The 18,867-nt window shown below is 45.1% G+C and overlaps 4 protein-coding genes across 4 annotated transcripts; all 4 read right to left on the reverse strand.

The window, feature by feature from the left end:
• Positions 1–4,723: 4,723 nt before the first annotated feature.
• On the reverse strand, positions 4,724–4,999 carry Pmar_PMAR024274 (hypothetical protein; the record flags this gene model as incomplete). Its single annotated transcript, XM_002774819.1, has 1 exon — positions 4,724–4,999. The coding sequence occupies one exon, from the start codon at positions 4,997–4,999 to the stop codon at positions 4,724–4,726; it is 276 nt and encodes a 91-aa protein (XP_002774865.1).
• A 1,583-nt stretch (positions 5,000–6,582) lies between these two features.
• Positions 6,583–7,602, reverse strand: Pmar_PMAR024275 (hypothetical protein). The gene has a single exon (XM_002774820.1). It carries the CDS (start codon positions 7,567–7,569, stop codon positions 7,165–7,167), a length of 405 nt encoding a protein of 134 aa, XP_002774866.1. The 5' UTR covers positions 7,570–7,602; the 3' UTR covers positions 6,583–7,164.
• A 4,450-nt stretch (positions 7,603–12,052) lies between these two features.
• Pmar_PMAR024276 (hypothetical protein) lies at positions 12,053–12,985 on the reverse strand. The gene has a single exon (XM_002774821.1). It carries the CDS (start codon positions 12,949–12,951, stop codon positions 12,541–12,543), a length of 411 nt encoding a protein of 136 aa, XP_002774867.1. The 5' UTR covers positions 12,952–12,985; the 3' UTR covers positions 12,053–12,540.
• Positions 12,986–15,240: 2,255 nt separating this feature from the next.
• Pmar_PMAR024277 (hypothetical protein) lies at positions 15,241–15,516 on the reverse strand (the record flags this gene model as incomplete). Its single annotated transcript, XM_002774822.1, has 1 exon — positions 15,241–15,516. The coding sequence occupies one exon, from the start codon at positions 15,514–15,516 to the stop codon at positions 15,241–15,243; it is 276 nt and encodes a 91-aa protein (XP_002774868.1).
• Positions 15,517–18,867: the final 3,351 nt, after the last annotated feature.

Here is an 18,867-nt window from a genome sequence, read left to right on the forward strand (position 1 = left end):
AAAAATATATATTATTATTAATATTAGTATAAATACAAGGCATTATTATATGGTTATTAATATTACTAGTCATTTATGTAAATATATACCCATTAACGATAAATTATTATTTTTATCATGATTACTAATTAAAGTAGTTGATAAACATATATTATTTTAATAATTAAGTGCGAAAAGTATTTTCAAGTCACTTCGTATGGCCTCACATATAAGAAATTCATTGGAGTTTTACGTGAAGTGAAAAACGCGATATTCGCGGTGATATGAAGTAGTTGTGAAATATTTTTTTCACTGGTGTTTTTGTGAGCTCCATTATTATTGTTTTTACTTGACGTAATTATTTTCTGAAAAATGCAGGGGGTGGGAGTCGAACTTGGGTGGAAATTATTTTCAGGTGAAGCATGCGAGGTGGATAAGGTTCTGTTGAACGTGGGGACGGGGTGAGCATAATTCGGACCTGATTTGAATCTTATCGAGAGGAACCTTAGATATTTTGTGGAAAAGCCAACAGCGGCGGCTCAGAAACACTGTGAAGATCGATCGGGGATGATTAACGGAAATATTGGAAATCTCGCAAAAGTAGGGGGAAAATTTACGATTTTTCGGGAAAAATTTTTTCTCACTGTGAGATTAGCATGAATTCATAGAAAGCAGGTGGAGATTTTTTTTGAAAAATTTTAATTTTTTCCTCGGGAAAATATTTTTCCTTTTGAGATTAGCCGGAAATTATGAGAAGTGTTAGAAAGTAGGGGAGACATTTCTAAAATTTTATGATTTTTTTCGGGAAAAATATTTTTACTGTGAGATTAGGTCATAATTATGGAAAGTGTTGAAGAGTGAGTAATTGTGAAAAAAAAAGAGGAGTTTTTCGAAATTTTCGAGGGTATTGGGAAAATATTGATAAAAATATTTATGAAAATATCGCTAAAAGTATTTCCGAAAATATGCAAAATATTTCTGAGAATATTTCTGAAAATTTCTGAAAATATTTCTGAAAATATTGACACATGAAAGACGAGAAGCGATACGAGGAATGTGGGAGACGTGATGGGTTTTATGAATTTTTATGTTGGAAATTTTGTGATTTTTTTCATCGGCGTGAAATCGTGATTAGATCGCTGTTTATTGCAACCGCATTTGTTTATATTATGAGAAATATGTGGAAAAATTTCCGGAAATTTTTTTCCAGGTTTTGGCGGAAAAACGGGAAAATTTGGAAATGTGTATTGCAGTAATGCAACAGAAAATGGCGGCTCAGCAAAAGACCACGAATGGGCAGTAAAAGAATCTTTGGTGACGTATTATTCTTCCGAGTGCGGTGAAGATAAGGGTTATTGTGTTGTTGTTTAATCGTGGGAAGGATGGTAGTGATTTTAGTGACAGTTCTGTATGAGTGTCGTTTACACCAGGGATTGGTTTTTGATTGCCGAATTACATCCCGAACGTTTTTACCCGGGTTAAAACAGTTGTGGTTCACCCCATGGCGGCAATGCGGCGAGGGAGATGTTTGTTGGGTTCGAGATTGAGCACTCCAGGAAGGGCGGAAGAAATAAAAATAAAAAAAACGAAATATAAATTCGCTAATGAAATTGCTCATCGAACTTGGAAGCTCGAGAGAAGGGACAGAATAACCGTTGCGAAGCGTGATGCTAAGGAGATGTATAACGACAGGAGGTCTTCAATGCAATTTCACCGATTTACGGTAGGGGTTATTATTCAAATTATATGCAATACAGTAGTTCACATTTCATTTGGGGGAAAACGCATATGCAAAACTGTGAGATGGGATTATTCGCGAAGGACTTTCAATTCATCGCGAATATCAGTACTTAGTATTACGCCACTTCGCGTAACGACCGGAGGTCTTCAATGCAATTTCACCGATTTACGGTAGGGTTTATTGTCGCATTACGTATTGCCATCTCAAAATGTGATACGTGATTAGAAGCAATATATTTTTCCTCTCATTGTGACGGGGATATTATTTGAGTTTCACAACAACCCGTTTTACGTAAAGTGGCGTTGTAAAACTCGATGAAAAACTAGGCGATATTCGCGGTGATATGCAGTAGTCGTGAAATATATTTTTCACCAGTGTTTTTTGTCATATCACTAGGGTGGCCGTGAAACTCCAGTGTATGTGTTAGAAATATGTATACTCAGAAAAGACGCTGAGAGTATACGACAACTCGTCCTTGATCGTACTAATGTAGTCGCCAGTTAGTAGGATGATATAACAATATAGATGTAAATTATAATTGGAGTTTCACGGCCACCCTAGTGATATGAAAAACACTAGTGAAAAACATATTTTACGACTACTGCATATCACCGCGAGTATCGCCTAGTTTTTTACCGAGTTCTACGACGCCACTTCACGTTGTAAAACGGGTTGTAGTTGTGAAACTACAATGTTGTCAATTTTCAGATTGAGCCCGAGCGGCCACCGAAAAGGATTATCCATAAAATGTTGGCGACGGAAAGTTTGACAAAAATTCGCAAAATGAATATGCAGGAGCTGATACAGTTTTCCAAAGAAAACAGCGAGGGTTGGCCTTTGACGGTGGAAGCTGCGTTAGTTCAGCGGGCGATGCGATTACTCAACTTAGCCACTCCGGAAGAAATTTGCGAAATTTCCGCAGTACTTTGCAATCGGATGGTGTTGAGGGCGATTTCTGAAAGAATTTTGGGAATTTACTCCGCAGAAATATTTGTTGCTCGAAGTGGATTTCCCAAAATCGCCGAACTTTTGCATGCCTTTGCAATTGCGGTGAAAACTGCTGATGTGAGAGTTCGCGGTGTTATTGCGGTAACGAAAGGAACGGTGAGGGAATCTTTGGAAGATTTGGTGAAGTTTTATAGGGCGTGTTTGATACTGGGTGTGAAAACGGATGAATCTATACGGCGATCGATTGTTGGAGTTTTGGTATCAAAAATTTCGGAAGAGGAAAATTCGAAAGTGAAGAAAAAACAGTCCAATGTGATATTCAATTTGGATGATGTCGAAGTGGGAAAAAAAGATTTTCCGAGCGGGAAAATCTTGGCGGAAAGTTTGCAGTGCATCGCGAGTAGCAAATTTTACGGCGACGAACGCACTGAAGTGCTGCGGGGAATTCTAAAATTGAAAAATCGAATAAATATGGATTTGGGAGAAACGAGTTTGTTGGTGATAGCAGTAGCGGAAATTGCTACTCCTAATTTACTGTATAGTTATCGGCTACTACTACGGAATTGCATCGAATCAGCTACCCCCTGCGAGATGACGCCAAGAAGTGCTAAAGTTGCACTGATCGCCGCGAATGCTGTTGGTTTGCATGATCGAACGATTCAGAGGAGACTATTCAATGTTTTGGGAAAGTATCCCGAAACGAAGGAAACTGCGGAAGCGTTTGCGTATTGTGAACGATTTGGCTCTTGGAAAAGTTCCCGGGTGAAATCAACGATTATTGTTGGTGAATTGAAACCTGTTGGGATAGTTGGTCGAATCGTCGAGGGAAAACTGAGGATGATGACGATGAGACGGTATAAGAATTTCATTCCGGTGCATTTTCTGGCGAGGTTCTTGCTTACAGCGGAAGTAAGAAATTCGCGGAAAACATTTCATTCTATTTTGTTGTCTTTGCGGCATTTTGAAGGAGAGTGGGTGACTAGAGTGGCGAACTTTATGGTATTGGAAAAGCTGATAAAAGCAGGATGTGAGCTGCCGAGCTCAGTAGATGAATATCGTAACACTAAGGAGTTAATCGAGCTGTGTGAGCAGCCACCGATGAAGGTCCCGAGAGAACTGGCTTTGACCACGAAGTGTGCGGTGTCGAAGTTGCATTCACGATGTGAAGTTTGTCAGAAGGCTCGTATGATTTTATATGCTGCTATGTGTGAGAGAAATGTTTGGTGTTTCTGAAAGTTTCCGTGTTGTTGCTGTTGTTGTTGTTGGTGTGAATACAAGTGGTAGAAGACATTGGCTTCAACACGTGAGGAAGGTAACTCAAAATTCATTGGAGTTTCACGGCCACCCTAGTGACATGAATAACATATTTCACGACTACTGCATATCACCGCGAATATCACCCAGTTTTTCACCGAGTTTTACGACGCCGCTTCACGTAAAACGGGTTGTTGTGGAAGTGAAACTCCGCTGAAAAGCTGACGGAGTGTTGGCGGAATATTATAATTTTTGAGGACTACGAAGCTGATGTAAACACACTCCTTACATCGGCTATTTATATTTTCAAGGAAAACTGTTTTTGACAAAAACTTTTTGTTAACTTCACGTCGTGAATCATCATGTGGCGTGTGAGTCGGTTGCCAAACTAATAGTCTTTAGTCGTACTTGAGTATATATTGACTCTTCATCAGCATGTTTCCCTCAATAGGACTAGCCATTCAGCTCACTTCGGGAGTTTATCCCATAATAATTTTAGTACAGATTTACCACCCGTGCAAAGTCAGACTATGCTCAGAAGTTGGTGTTGAGATGCGAGTTTGACGCGGAGTTTAACGTCGCTCACCCCAGAATCCAACTCCACCACAAGATGGAGTGACCAGTGAGTGATCACTCTTTTTGGGGCTTGGTTATGTGAGATTAACAAACTTCTCTTCAGTGTGCAAATTACTCTTTGTTGTTCGAATTTATTCACTGACAACGATGAAATAAAGAAGTGATATTCTCAACACACATACATTTTCATGAACATCTTGAGAAATATGAACAATGTCTATTGGTCTACGTCTTCTTCACTGGAGTGCCGTCAAGATTGCGATAACTAAGTAATTTCACCGGCTCCTCGGTAGTCTCCTTATGCTTGCCCCGGAGGTAATATTTCTCAAGTTCATCTCGTGAGTCCTTCGCCGGCTCATGGACATCAGCGTAGTTCACGGCTTCTTTGCGGAGTCTCTTGCTATTCCAAGGGGGGCTTTTCTTCTTTATCAAAAACGACCCCTCAACGGGGTTCAGCAGAGTCGCGGCCAGAGCGGCAATAACGGTGGTAGCGAGACGCATTTGAGGAGGTGTTTTGAAAGGGCGACGGGGGAAATTATATTCCGTGCGTGATCGATTGTCGGGGGCGAGCCAGGCGAGTAGGTCGTAGACTTCGAGCGGGAAATAGGAGACATAGTGTCGTCGATAGACTGAGACAGATCCTTGACGAGCTCTGAGTTCCACAAACAAGTCTACGAGTTCCAACTCGAACGGAGGCTATGAGATATGCCCAATAACAGGAAGATACCATATACGATATCGTCGAAACGTGTCATGAATAACTTCGAATTCGTCAAATGCCACACTAGATGAAAAGTTGCTATGAATCAATCGTGAAGGAGTAATGAAAGTGGACTCAGCTGATTGCCCCCCCCCTCACTTTTCTCGACAACCATGACCACATCTGAGTTTTGTGGAATCTAGCAAGCAAGATCTCGAGTTAGGTTGCAGGCATCCCTCCTGGATGCCGCGACTTTCCTCCAATACTACAGTAGGAGTTCACCTGAATTGCCAGGCTTATTCCGCAGAGAGTTACTTTGCCCATAGGGCAATGCCATATGTAGTTGAAATCGGAATGAGGTATGAGAGGGAGATGAGAAGTTGCGTACTCTGTGCGGGACTTGAACCCGCAACCCTTGCTTTAGAAGTCTAGCGCTCTAGCCAATTGAGCCACCAGAGAGAGCTGGCCGCTGGTCTCAAAGTATGCACATTTCGGTCCCATCGTATGCACTACCGAAAAGAAGGTTCTTCGGAAAGAACTTCTTCCTGAGGGTAAACGCGGAGCTCAGGTCCGCTCTCGAATACCCATGGCTCAAGAATCATTCGAGAGCATTCTTGAGGAATGTTCCGAGGTGGTCAGCCATCATCGGCCTCTACCGCAGAGTGGTGCAAACGAAAGGGCCCACCTCTCGTAATTTCGTGTACTACAAAGGTTCAACTTAAAAGCCCTCATCGGGCTCTCACCAAGGCTGTATGAACGGTTCTGATGTCCAGATTGTGCACTGAGGTACACACATGGTACTCCCGAGGATTCATCGGTGCCCAGCCAACTATAAACCATCGCAAATTGCGGGACAGAGCTCGTCTCGGAACTTGAATACAACTCGATGATTTGACATTTGCTGAAGTGTCCGTACAGTTTATACCCATATCCGTTTGTCTTCCGATATTGGGTCAAAGCACGCCATATTTATCATCACTTCGAGTGTCGGCCGGACGACTTCGCATGATAATGTGAGATTTCCAACCGTCCGTATGGGAAGGGCCTTTCTCTACGCTCTTAAATTCAGCACAGCCGTTACACGGCTGAGCATCTGATTAGCTCCACGTTGTGGTGATTCAACATCATGAATCGTACTTGTTTGTTAATCATAATTTATGATTAACGAACAGGTGCAGTAAGAGGGCGGTAACGGACCGCTCTTGGGTTACGCAAGAATGAACGTAAGTTGCGTTAATATTCCTTTTTGTGTTCATCGCAGACCTTTTGAAAAGGTCCTTTTCTTGAATGTGGCGATAGGAGCCCGATTTCATCTCCATGATGAGTTCACATCCCGATAAATGCTGTCCCCTGACTGGTGTAACACAAGGCAATACTAAAGGTTGAGGAGGTGAAGTACATAATCCATTGTACCGGTCGTAAGGCAAAGGGAGCAATGTGTTTCCGGCGGAAACTTCCCGCGTACAGCGTCGAACGAAGGGGTACGTATGCAAGAATGCGTCCATAGTACTATAAGTAGCCACGATGAGAGGCATCCTCCTGTTGATGACATCGAGAGAAGAATCTATGAAAGAGCTTGGGTCCGAGTATAACAGTAGTACACGGACATACAGGGAATACAAGGTAGGGCGTGAAATAGATTTCCGATCCACTTACCAGTAAGCATTGCCTACTACGAAAGCGAAGGCGAGAGAGATAAATGTTACATATGACTGAGGTGTGGAGCTATGCTTCAGCAGCATCATCAATATTCATAGTCTCAATGAAATAACTACGAATAGTATAACACTCGAGGAGTCGAGGTCACCGTGATGCATGATAAAGCTCCCAGAACTGGAGATGGACCACTCAGGGATATTCAACGTACTCTCTTCATAATCAGAGATTGGACGACCAACAAATGTCTGAATAGTGCTCATTCAAAGCGACTGGTACGTTGAGGGTACTCCTGTCGGAACAAAATCAACTAATGGGAAGGAGGTTCTTTGTGTATTAGTGTGAATTTGATACCCTTGACCCGAACAGTCGGGTGATCGAACTTGGCCTCATACACTATATATGAGAAATCACGTGCCTGCAGAGGAGTGTACTTCTCGCATCTGGCCACAAAGGAGCTCGTGAAGGTGGTCCACTCACGACTTACGGTACCAACCAAGTACACCGAAGTATGCGTCTTAGTGACAGGGAAAGTGCCGCTAATTGGTCTGACACCCGTCCCACAAGAGGCAGTAATCTCCACTCTTTGAGCATCGTTTGAGAACGTATATGTCAATGTCAGGTAAGGATCAGGCACGTTCTTAGTATATGTACCATCGGGATCGCGGGATAAGGCAACACCGACGAGTATGAGCTGAAGGAGACGGCCGAGCATAGATTAGGTCAGGTAACCTACCGTAAACAACCCTACAATGCTATTCCGTACCAGGGATACTAATAACAATCCAGTGCATGTAGCCTTAGCCTCACACATGTAAATCTGGCCTGTTCTATGCCACACCACAATCGATCGAAGATGTCTACACAACTTGGGAGTTCCAACGTGTGTGTGGGACTTCCGTTAAGTCATCAAACAGAGGCCCATGTTGAGGTGATTACAAGATAAGTATACGACAGTTCTAGGTTGGAGGTGAGGAATTCGACACTGTTAACCGATGTGTAGCGCTTCCTCGATCAAGACAACTACTACTGCTGAACAAGTCAGCACGAGCATCGGCACTGGATGATGAGTTAGTCATCAGAAGATGTTTACAACTTTCACGTTGGCAACGGGTGAACAAGATTCCGCACAACCAGCTTGTGCGGCCTAGACCTGCTACACGCTGTAGTGCAGCGGCTGTACTAACAAGTCAAGGCAGACAAGATTACCGTTGGAGGCGACTGATCAGATTGTCGTAGTGCATCACTACTAGTGCTGAAGTTTCCATCTTCAATCTCCCAGACAATGCCCGGGTGTCGAAATTCACGACCCCAAGAAGAGGTATATCTCTTCTTGGGGTCGTGAATCTCGTGATCTCGATCTATTGCTCCTGATCTCGTGCGGCGAGCTTATATGCTGCAAGATGCTTACGCCAGAACGGCTAAAACCCCGTAATATGGGACACGTTGGTGGTGGCCAGCGATGCATCTCTTGCAGGCTGGGCTTGCACAGTTACGGACAATATCCGTCGGACATCGATGGAACGCGGCTGTACGCACGTGGTGGTCTTCATGATTATGGACATGAGAGCTGGCCCATACCGAGGCTAGAGCTCTACGCGCTGATTGAGGCCGGCAAGATTATTGATGGCGTGCTATTGGAGGACCTCAAGGTCAAGAAGATCATCCTGCCGAGTTATAGTTCCACTAATGTGCGGCGTCTCACTCCTAAAGGGAGTATCTCCAGTATACTGGTTCCGTGGGATGTGCGCACCATTGCTCTCCTGCGTTCATGGTTGAAGGACGTTCCGGTAATCCTCGGCCATTTTAAGGGTACTGGGAATCCCTCGGAAACATTGTGCATGACGTGCTCTGTATCCTAGTTCATACGATGAGGAAGTCTATCAGTCCACGGTCGCCAGTCCTCGGGAGAATTGCGAGTCTATACGCCAACGCCTCGCATCATCTGACTCTGCGCCAGCGGATGTCCGCTTCGACGTGGATCTGTTGGCTGCTTCTGCATGTGACGACGAACGCGGTGATGATGACGTGGCTGTCAGGAGCGTGGTAGACGAGGTTCTCGTCACGAGAACCTAACTGCGCGAAGTTCCGAACCCCACTGCAAGCAGATCAGGAAGATCCTGGTGCAAACATCGATTCCTCAATACATACATGAAAAAGAATATATACACCCTTCTGTATATGAGAAACTTTCTCAAGTGTCCGACATACTGCACTCCGGAGCCAGCCAAAGCAAGTCCAGTTATTTCCAGCTGAGTGAGTGGTAATATCATTGTGATTACCGCAGTGAGACACACAATATCCAATGTACAATACGCTAGACCCATTTATGTTATGGATGGGCGTCGTAACGTTTTTTACGGTTTACGTTACGTCGTGCATAACGTAAGCAGTTTACGGTTACGGAAAGGCCTTACGGTGGGTGCTGAACTGCTTTTTTCAGAATTGTGGCGGGAAGATTCGCTGTAGTGCGCTCCTCAGATCTCGTTCGTCACTTGTCTAAAATATACCGTACCTATTCTCTAGCTTCCGGCAGCTATCCTCTATCAATTTCGATGGAGAAGGATGTCGAATTGTTCATTCTTGACGGCTTCCGCTATTGTGGACGACAGATTAGTTTTTCTCTCTCCGACGCTCTGCCTTTTTTCGAAGGAAAGAATGAAATTACTCTACCGTTACCCAAGAATGGCAGCAAGTGCGATGCCATGTATAAGAACGATGCCCCAGCAACCATAACGGCGCCTGCGAAGTTTCAATGCCGGGATTTGACCCCGGACGACAACGATATGTTGAATCAAAGGTTTAAATGGTTTTATCCAACTAATCCTATTGATATATCGAGCCGCAAAAATCTCCCAGTCTGTGAAAGTTGCTGTGCTAGAGCTATTCTCCGTAATTCCCCTGATACAGGTTAGTTATAGTGGGCTGATTTCGGCTCCGAGTGATTGCATGATACTAATTGATGATATGAGATATTGTGTGTTCTCGTTTTTTGCCAGTAGTGCGGGATGTTTTGCAGTGGTAAACAACTCCGGAGTACTGCTCTGTTCACAGTTTAGAGTCCTCGAATTATCACGAGTGGTGCGACGTGACGTTCCAAGGCTGTTTCCCACACTGCAAGTGCATGTAGTAGAACGTTTCCGACTGGAAGCCAGAAACGTTTTACAACGTTTTAGATCAGGGCGATTTACATCTCTCGCTCAGGTCGGGGATTCCCCAATCGAAAGATGACATATTATCTGACAGCGTCTCAGAAAGAAAGCATAATCGAGAATAGCCTGTTCGGTCTCTCTTCGCGCCAGATAGCTGGAAGGGTGGGATGCAGCCAGTCATCAGTCGCTAGGATCGTTCGACAAAGTGCAGTGCAGAAGGAGCACAAAACGGCGGAGCCCAACCAAGGACGGCCCCCGCTCATCGACAGTCGAAGGCGTCGCATCATTCTGAGGGATTTTGGCTCCGCTAAAAAGGCTAAACCACTTCTCACGGCGAAGGGCTTCAATTTATCTCGAAAATTCGCATTTTCCTATGATACATCCCTTCGACTAACCCGCGACGAGGGGTGACGATGTCGTCGTATTACGCGGTTCGGTGAAACTGCTCTCAAAAGTCACCGCCTTTGCTGCGCGCTTGGCCGTGAAGGCGGTGCCTTCAAGACAGCGCAGAGAGCCGAGAAATCGGCGGTGATAGCGCTCTCGGGCTTCACGCCCCCGCACTTGGTACTCGCGGGTCTTGCGACTGGAGCAGAGGCACGGGAGCAACAGAGAATCTTCTTGCGAGATTTCCTGAATGATAGCGGAACACCTGAGCTGCGGATCACCGAGGAATGGCATCTGCACCCACTTGCGCCGTGAGATGGCGGATTGAACATGGTTATCTAAACGACGGAAACAGGTGTGTCGGGTCATCCCATCTACTGATTTTAAATGTCTCAGAAGCTCATATTTAAGCTTAACCGTCCACTCGTTTTAACTGTTCTGGAATCCTGGGGATGACCGTTGTGGCGTTTTCCCTTAGGAAGAGCCCTTTTTTTCGGTAGTACATACCAGCATCAGAGCTTATATTATTGTTTATATCATACGTTTCATGTACTTCTACATAAGCAGGTGGAACGATTCGACAGAGGACAATTGCTTAAACTCAGACGCTTCACTGTTGGAGTTATGGACAACAAAACATAACAAATTGAGGTGAATGGCTACCAACCTGTGCTCTAGAACATCTGCAACAAGTACGTCTATCAGATTCTGATGAAAGCTCACGACAAGACCAGATTGCTGCAGTTTTGCTTTTCCTGTAGATAGAACAAGTAGTGACAAATCCTCCACAGTCAGGGGTCCCCCCTTGAACCTCCTCTCTATGCCCTGGAATTTGCATATCACTGATATGGGACTGATATCTCAGCATATGCAACTAGCCATGAAACTTCCGAACTAAATCACGCCCATAATATACATCGTGACAGCTGCTCATCATGTTATAAGTACACCGTTATCTCTCTTGCCTTTCTGAGATCTCAACGGCATCCATCGTAGAAACATCAGATTCTGGTCCAACTCCACCATCATTGGATATATTCCTCTCAGTATCCATACTGCTCGGAATGAAGGAGCGCCGAATGCCTCTCGATTCCATCCTGGATCGTCTGAGTATTCCTATTCGACTGAGATCCCTCGTAAAATCATCAGCTTTCACCTGAACGAATTACAGTAGGCAAAATAGTGAGGGATATTTTCAGCACGAGAAAAAGGACACAATGCGGGTGAAGTTAAGTCGAGGGCCTTTCTCTACGCTCTTAAATTCAGCACAGCCGTTACAGGGCTGAGCATCTGAGTAGCTCCACGTTGTGGCGATTTAACATTATGAATCGTAATTGCTTGTTAAATTAACAATGTTAATCATAATTTATAATTAACAAACAGGTGCAGTAAGAAGGCGGTAACGAACCGCTCTTGGGTTACGCAAGAATGAACGTAAGTTGCGTTCATATTCCTTTTTGTGTTCATAGCAGGTTTCAGTGAATGTGGCGATAGGAGCCCGACTTCATCTCCACGATGAGTTTACATCCCGATAAAAGCTGTCCCCTGACTGGTGTAACACAAGGCAATACTAAAGGTTGAGGAGGTGAAGTACATAATCCATCGTACCGGTCGTAAAGCAAAGGGAGCAATGTGTTTCCGGCGGAAACTTTCCGCCGACAGCGCCGAACGAAGGGGTACGTATGCAAGAATGCGTCTATAGTACTATTAGTACCCACGATGGGAGGCATCCTCCTGTTGATGATATCGAGAGAAGAATCTACGAAAGAGCTTGGGTCCGAGTATAACAGTAGCACACGGACATACAGGGAATATAAGGGAGCGCGTGAAATAGATTTCCGATCCACTTACCAGTAAGCATTGCCTACTACGAAAGCAAAGGCGGGAGAGATAAATGTTATGATATGACTGAGGTGTGGAGCTATGCTTCAGCAGCGTCATCAATATTCATAGTCTCAATCGAGGAGTCCGACTCCTGGAGTCGAGATCACCGTGATGCATGAGAAAGCTCCCAGAACTGGAGATGGACCACTCAGAGATATTCAACGCACTCTCATCATAATCAGAAAAAGAACGACGAACAAATGTCTGAATAGTGCTCAGCCAATGCAACTGGTACGCTGAGGGTACTACTGTCAGAACAAAATCAACTAATGGGAAGGAAGTTCTTTGTGTATTAGTGTGATTTCGATACCCCCGACCCAAACAGTCGGGTGATCGAATTTAGGCGCATACAGTATGGTTGAGAAATCACCTGACTGCAGAGGGGTGTACTTCTCGCATCTGGCCACAAAGGAGCTCGTGAATGTGGTCCACTCACGACTTACGGTACCAACCGCGTACACCGAAGTATCAGGATACGCCTTAGTGACAGGGAAGGTGCCACTAATTGGTCTGACACCCGTCCCACAGGAGACATTAATCTCCACTTTTTGAGCATCGTTTGAGAACGTATATGTCAATATCAGATAAGGATCAGGCACGTACTTAGTATATGTACCATCGGGATCGCGGGATAGGGCAACACCGACGAGTATGAGCTGAAGGAGACGGCCGAGCATAGATTAGGTCAGGTAACCTACCGTAAACAACCCTACAATGCTATTCCGTACCAGAGATATCAAAAACAATCCAGTGCATGTAGCCTTAGCCTCACACATGTAAATCTGGCCTGTTCTATGCCACACCACAATCGATCGAAAATGTCTACACAACTTGGGAGTTCCAACTTGTGTGTGGAACTTCGCTTGAGTCATCAAACAAAGGCCCATGTTGAGGTGATAACAAGATGGGTATACGATAGTTCTAGGTTGGAGGTGAGGAATTCGACACTGTTAACCGATGTATTGCATTTTCTCGGTCAAGCCAGTCACTGCCGTTGAACAAATCAACACGAGCATCGGCGCTGGATGATGAGTGAGTCATCAGAAGGTGTTTACAACTCGCAATCAAAGTTCAATTATCTCTTGATGCTACCGACAGAGAAGGCCTCCCTCATTCCGGAGACCCTGTGCTCTACCAACCCTCGTACTCCACGTTAAACCCGACGAATGAACAAGATTCCGCACAACCACCTTGTGCGGCTTAGACCTGCTACACGCACCTCCATGCCATGATGGTATCTCCGTACGCGACAGTTCCCTCCCCCCAGTCAGTGACAATGAAAGTTCAAATTCGAAATGAAAGTTCGATTTTCGTAGACCGGTTGAAAATGAAAGTTCAAATTCGTAAATGAAATTTTTGATTTCGGAAACGCAAGTTCATATTCGTCGAACACAAGACCAATTTCGACCAATGAAAGCTCACTTTCATTCGATGGGGGGGTCGACGACCCCTCCTTCACCTCCGTCTAACGACGCGATTGCACCACTTGGAACGACACCTACGTCGAGACCACCACTGGTTTCTTCTAGATGTCCCATAAGTCGTCCCGTACAACAATAATCGTCCGAGTGCTATGAGTGTTGCGGCGGAGCACTTCACCTAATGTTACCGGAATTCACCGATGCCACCTAATAAAAATTAGTGCGAGTGCATGTAAAAAGACTGTAAGGGTCGCAGCGCGTAGCGCGTGACTACGAAACTACTGATGATATAGTGAAGTGGTTTGAACTGTGGGTCAGTTTCCTGATATTCCAGGTTCGATTACCGCCGAAGATTTTGGGCGTTATATCAACTTGGGGGTGCCATTGAATTCTTTGTCGTATTTAACGAATAATATTCACGATCAAGTCACTTCGTGAGAGTATCGCACACCCACCTTGAATACTTTCCTACTAGTATTCACACCGCATCATGGTCACTCTTACGACTTATTTCATTCAATAAGATTTCATTGCATTCCTCTTTGGTTAGTTTCGCAATCAGTCGTAAGTTTAGTTTGCAATCATTGCGTAGACAACCCCATCCACTGACTTTGGCTGTCTCAAAAGTACATGTTTAAGCTTAACCGTTCACTCTCCTTGAATGCTCCGGAATCTTGGCTGATACAATGATCATTCTAGAGTCAGTCCGGTGTGTCGATTCGTCCCATCTACTGATTTTAAATGTCTCAGAAGCACATATTTAAGCTTAACCGTCCACTCGTTTTAACTGTTCCGGAATTCTGAGGATGACCGTTCATCGTGGCGTTTTCCCTTAGGAAGGGCACTTTTTTTCGGTAGTACATACCAGCATCAGAGCTTATATTATTGTTTATATGGTTTCATGTACTTAAGCAGGTGGAACGATTCAACAGAGGACAATTGCTTAAACTTAGTCGCTTCACTGTTGGAGTTATGGACAACAAAACATATTAAATTGAGGTGAATGGCTACCAACCTGTGCTCTAGAACATCTGCGACAAGTACGTCTATTAGATCCTCATGAAAGCTCACGACAAGACCAGATTGCTGCAGTTTTGCTTTTCCTGTAGATAGAACAAGTAGTGACAAATCCTCCACAGTTAGGAGTCCCCCCTTGAACCTCCTCTCTATGCCCTGGAATTTGCACATCACTGATACGGGAAACTGATAGCTCAGCATATGCTGCATATGCTGAGCTATCAGTCCGATAGTTGCATATGATATGCAACTAGCCATGAAACTTCCGAACTCAATCACTTCCATAATATACATCGTGACAGCTCCGCATCATGTTGTAAGTACACCGTTGTTTCTCTTACCTTCCTGAGATCTCAACGGCATCCATCGTAGACACATCCGATTCTGGTTCATCTCCACCATCATTGGATATACTTCTCTCAGTGTTCATACTGCTCGAAAGGATGGAGCGCCGAATGCCTCTCGATTCCATCATGGATCGTCTGCGTATTCCTCTTTGACTGAGGTCCCTCGTAAAATCATCAGCTTTCACCTGAGCGAATTACGGTAGGCAAGACGGTGAAAGATATCCTCAGGACGGGGAGAGGACACAATGCGGGTGAAGTTAAGTCGACCCACTCTGAGGGACCGTAATCCTTCATGATCATCGCTTGACTTCTGACCGAGATTCAACTCTTCCGCCTGCTTAGGCTTATTATTAGTCTTCTCCTTCTTCTTTTTCTTAGAGAGGCATCCGAAACATCCCCCAGTTACCGGAGTGGTGACGAGGCAAAATAGTAGAGCGAAGAAGTAGACAATACGCATTAGAACGAGCTGATCCAACGCTGAGGGGTTGCCTCTGTATACCGGTTCATGGTTAAGTCACCCGCTATCAGTGTTGGAGAAAAATATGTTTGCTTTTCTCGCCTCAACTCGGAAATTTTCTTGCTGATTATAGGAATCTGCAAGTGTACATCAACCAATAAGAATGGATTCTCCGAATTTCCTCTCAGAATTGCCACCAACACGTGTAGTTGACCAAGTGGATATTTTCCCCCATACTTCCCACTATATGCCCGCGATAGATCATGCTGAATAAGTGAGATTCTGAATGTTATGTACACTCCGTACCGTGAATTGTTGTTAGGCAACCCACCGCAAGCTTAGTTCTCCAACGGAATAACACCTTCAAACGCATCCTAGTATACTAGGAGAAAAAGGGTTTATCAAGGATCCACACTGTCATCCAATATCACTCCCATCAAATACGATCCATTTAAGGAATTGACCCGAGGGATGGCTGCACGGTGGGAAAAAGGCCTTGTTGCACCAACGGAAATATACTGTCGTGCGGTGTCTATAATCTTGGGCGGGCGATCACGTTAACGAACTACTTCCGCTCATACTCTTGCTCCATACTCGGTTTCATTTTGCTCACGAATGCGGGAGCTAGAGTGATTTTACTCGGAATCTGGATCCGCATACGGCCTCAGTCCAGCCGAGTCAATCGAAGTGAGGAAGAGGCTGATGAAGATGATAATGTCAAGGTGTGTGTTGCCGCCTTTCATTGTAAACCGTCACTTTTTCATCGCGTGGTGTTGAACTTACTCACAGAATTCGTACGAGTGATACTTCAACAAAAAGGGAAACCAAAGGCGTAGAGAACCTCAACTGTGTAGAACGCGTAGGACATAGCAAATAGTGCACCGCTCTCACTCATCAGCATCATTGTGACGTATAACAAAGCACATTTATATCACCTGCGTCATGAGAAAGAAGAATTTCCGAGAATGGGAGCTGTCAGATGTTGCAGAATCCCATCAGACTGTGCTTAACACAATAGCACAGTTGAGCTCAGGGGCAGAATTGTACTTGCGTATACGGCATTAAGGGTGGCGTTGTCCTGCAATTATACCCAGTGTAGTAATATCTCAATCATCGGACCAATGTGCGGACACTCGACCCGGATTGTGCGGACCCTCGACCCGGATTGTGCGGACACTCGACCCGGATTGTGCGGACACTCGACCCGTTGTGTGCGGACACTCGACCCCAGTAGCCCAGCGCGCGCAATTCGTTAGAGCGATGGGTTGGGTTTCTTGGCGAAACCGGCGCGGGATCCACTCAGTGTAATGTTATTTTAATAGACAAATCACTAACATATTGACTGAGAATCGAAATGTTGGTTATCCTGACTCAAGCCGAGTTGCGTAGCTCTCCATTCGTCAGTTGTATTCAGTACGGCAGTAGATGACTGATGGCGTGCAGGCTAGACACTCTATCATCCAACGAGTTATGAGCTTACGTGCAGTTGAATGGTTCACCATCGGTACTCGCAAGCATCTTAATAGGATTGGACTTTGCAGTCTTCTTAGAGATGGCTCCTCTTCAGATGTAGGCAGTAAGATTGCTTGAAGTTCTTACCCCTACTAGCATCTATAGTATAGATGCTGATTTCTGGCGTTCTGCGAAGTGAGCCATAGATTAGTTTCCGGCGTGAACTTCACATGAAGCGCGTGAGCAGTGCTAAATATCCGCGTAACGAAGTAAGAGCAGACAATTGGAATGTGCTGTGACTCAGCTTTCGTTCTTGTCGAACTCTCCCATGTTGAAAGTGATCTCCTTCACCATCCTCCTGGTCATCGGTGTCATGGTCCATGGTCTTGATGAAGTTACTCCACCCCCACCGGAGACCCCATGTCCTTCGAAGGATTGTCCGATGGGAAATCTATGCTTACCCAAGAAAGGTGAATGTTTGATCATCCCTACTGTGAAATGTCAGTGTGCCCCGACTAGTCCTAACCAATAATATTGGCTTATCTTATTAAGATGGTCACATTGTTCTGTCGATCCCATCCAATTTTGCCTCTTCGCCGCGGTTTGATCCGTTCTCAGACCATGGTGCTATGGTGCCTCTTTCCCTATTTTTCACTTATCATTGCTGAATGATAGTGCTCAGATGCTCCTCAGTGAGGGACAGTTTCAACGGTAATCACAGTCCTCTCAGCTCAGTTCATCGGTTGCAAATCTATACATTACCAGTCGCGGTCTCTCGCCGATGGAGCCTATTCTGTGCTTTATCTGTCGAGCAAGTCATCCTCTATGTTCAGTAACGCTGAGGTTACATACCTTTCGTTGGAAAGGTTTTCACTTCTCTAACTTCTGCGTTGTCAATATGCTACAGTCGTCTGATAGAGTCTATCAGATAGACGACGTGGGAATAGTTGGAGACCCCAGAAAAGTGCTTAGCAGAAGTATGCTCTGACGAAACTGTGCTCATAAAAGCGGTAAACTAGTGAACTGCTCGGTTCCGTTAAACAGAACCGAGGCCGGAGGACTAAAGTAGATCGGTTGAGAGCTCTGCGATCGACCAGACTTGTCGAGATGCTTGAGAAAGCTTGGATCCTGAGCGGACCTTTCCATGCTACGGGGGTGGCTTACGAAAATGAGTCTCAGACGATCGTCTTCAAATATGGCGTTAACCAGATTGCTATCTTTGATCACAGCCTCCAAGAACACGTCGGTGTTCAGGATGTTGGAATCGCTACGTAAATGAGATAAGATAGATTGATGAAGTCGATGTTCAGAATCTTCGTGGTGTACCGGTGTCGTAGTGGTAGTCCTCGACATCTTGGAGATTTGACAGTTCCCTGTTGGAGTGGAGATCCACTATGAAGATTGGCTCTGGAGCTACTCGTTCGGTCTTCACAGTAGGCTTCTCGAACTGTATCACCATGAGATCGAAAACCGCTCGATGCCATCGAGCCGATGGGACTTGGCCATGATGGAGCAATGACGATGCTTGATGACGGTGTCGATAATTACTAGGCCTTAGCGGTTCATGATGACGGGAGTGTTCGAGCATAGCCTGGAAGCGTGTTCGAGTACCAGGCACGTTGTTCATGTAGATACCTCCTGTTGGGACCTGCTCTTCTCCTTGCACGTGCGTAGATAGATCGACACGTGCTGAGGGATAGCGAATCACCACGGGGCAGCAGAGTAGCACGTTGATGTCGGTGTTCAGACTCAGAGTCGTTCTCGTCTATCTCGTAGACGAGAGGGATAGATCAATGTTATAGTTATTACCATCTCCTACAGTTTAACCTATTTGTCCTTCTTGGGGGTGTCGGTGCACCGGTTGAGGTAGATCTGGGAGGTCTTGGACCTGGTCATCAT

Source organism: Perkinsus marinus (assembly GCF_000006405.1).
Source record: "Perkinsus marinus ATCC 50983 genomic scaffold scf_1104296957270, whole genome shotgun sequence".
NCBI classification, from domain to species: domain Eukaryota; phylum Perkinsozoa; order Perkinsida; family Perkinsidae; genus Perkinsus; species Perkinsus marinus.

What these genes read in the sequence shown, in the direction of transcription:
- Pmar_PMAR024275 (XM_002774820.1), bottom strand. Translation starts at nt 7,569, where the DNA reads ATGCTCGGCCGTCTCCTTCAGCTCATACTCGTCGGTGTTGCCTTATCC.
- Pmar_PMAR024276 (XM_002774821.1), bottom strand. Translation starts at nt 12,951, where the DNA reads ATGCTCGGCCGTCTCCTTCAGCTCATACTCGTCGGTGTTGCCCTATCC.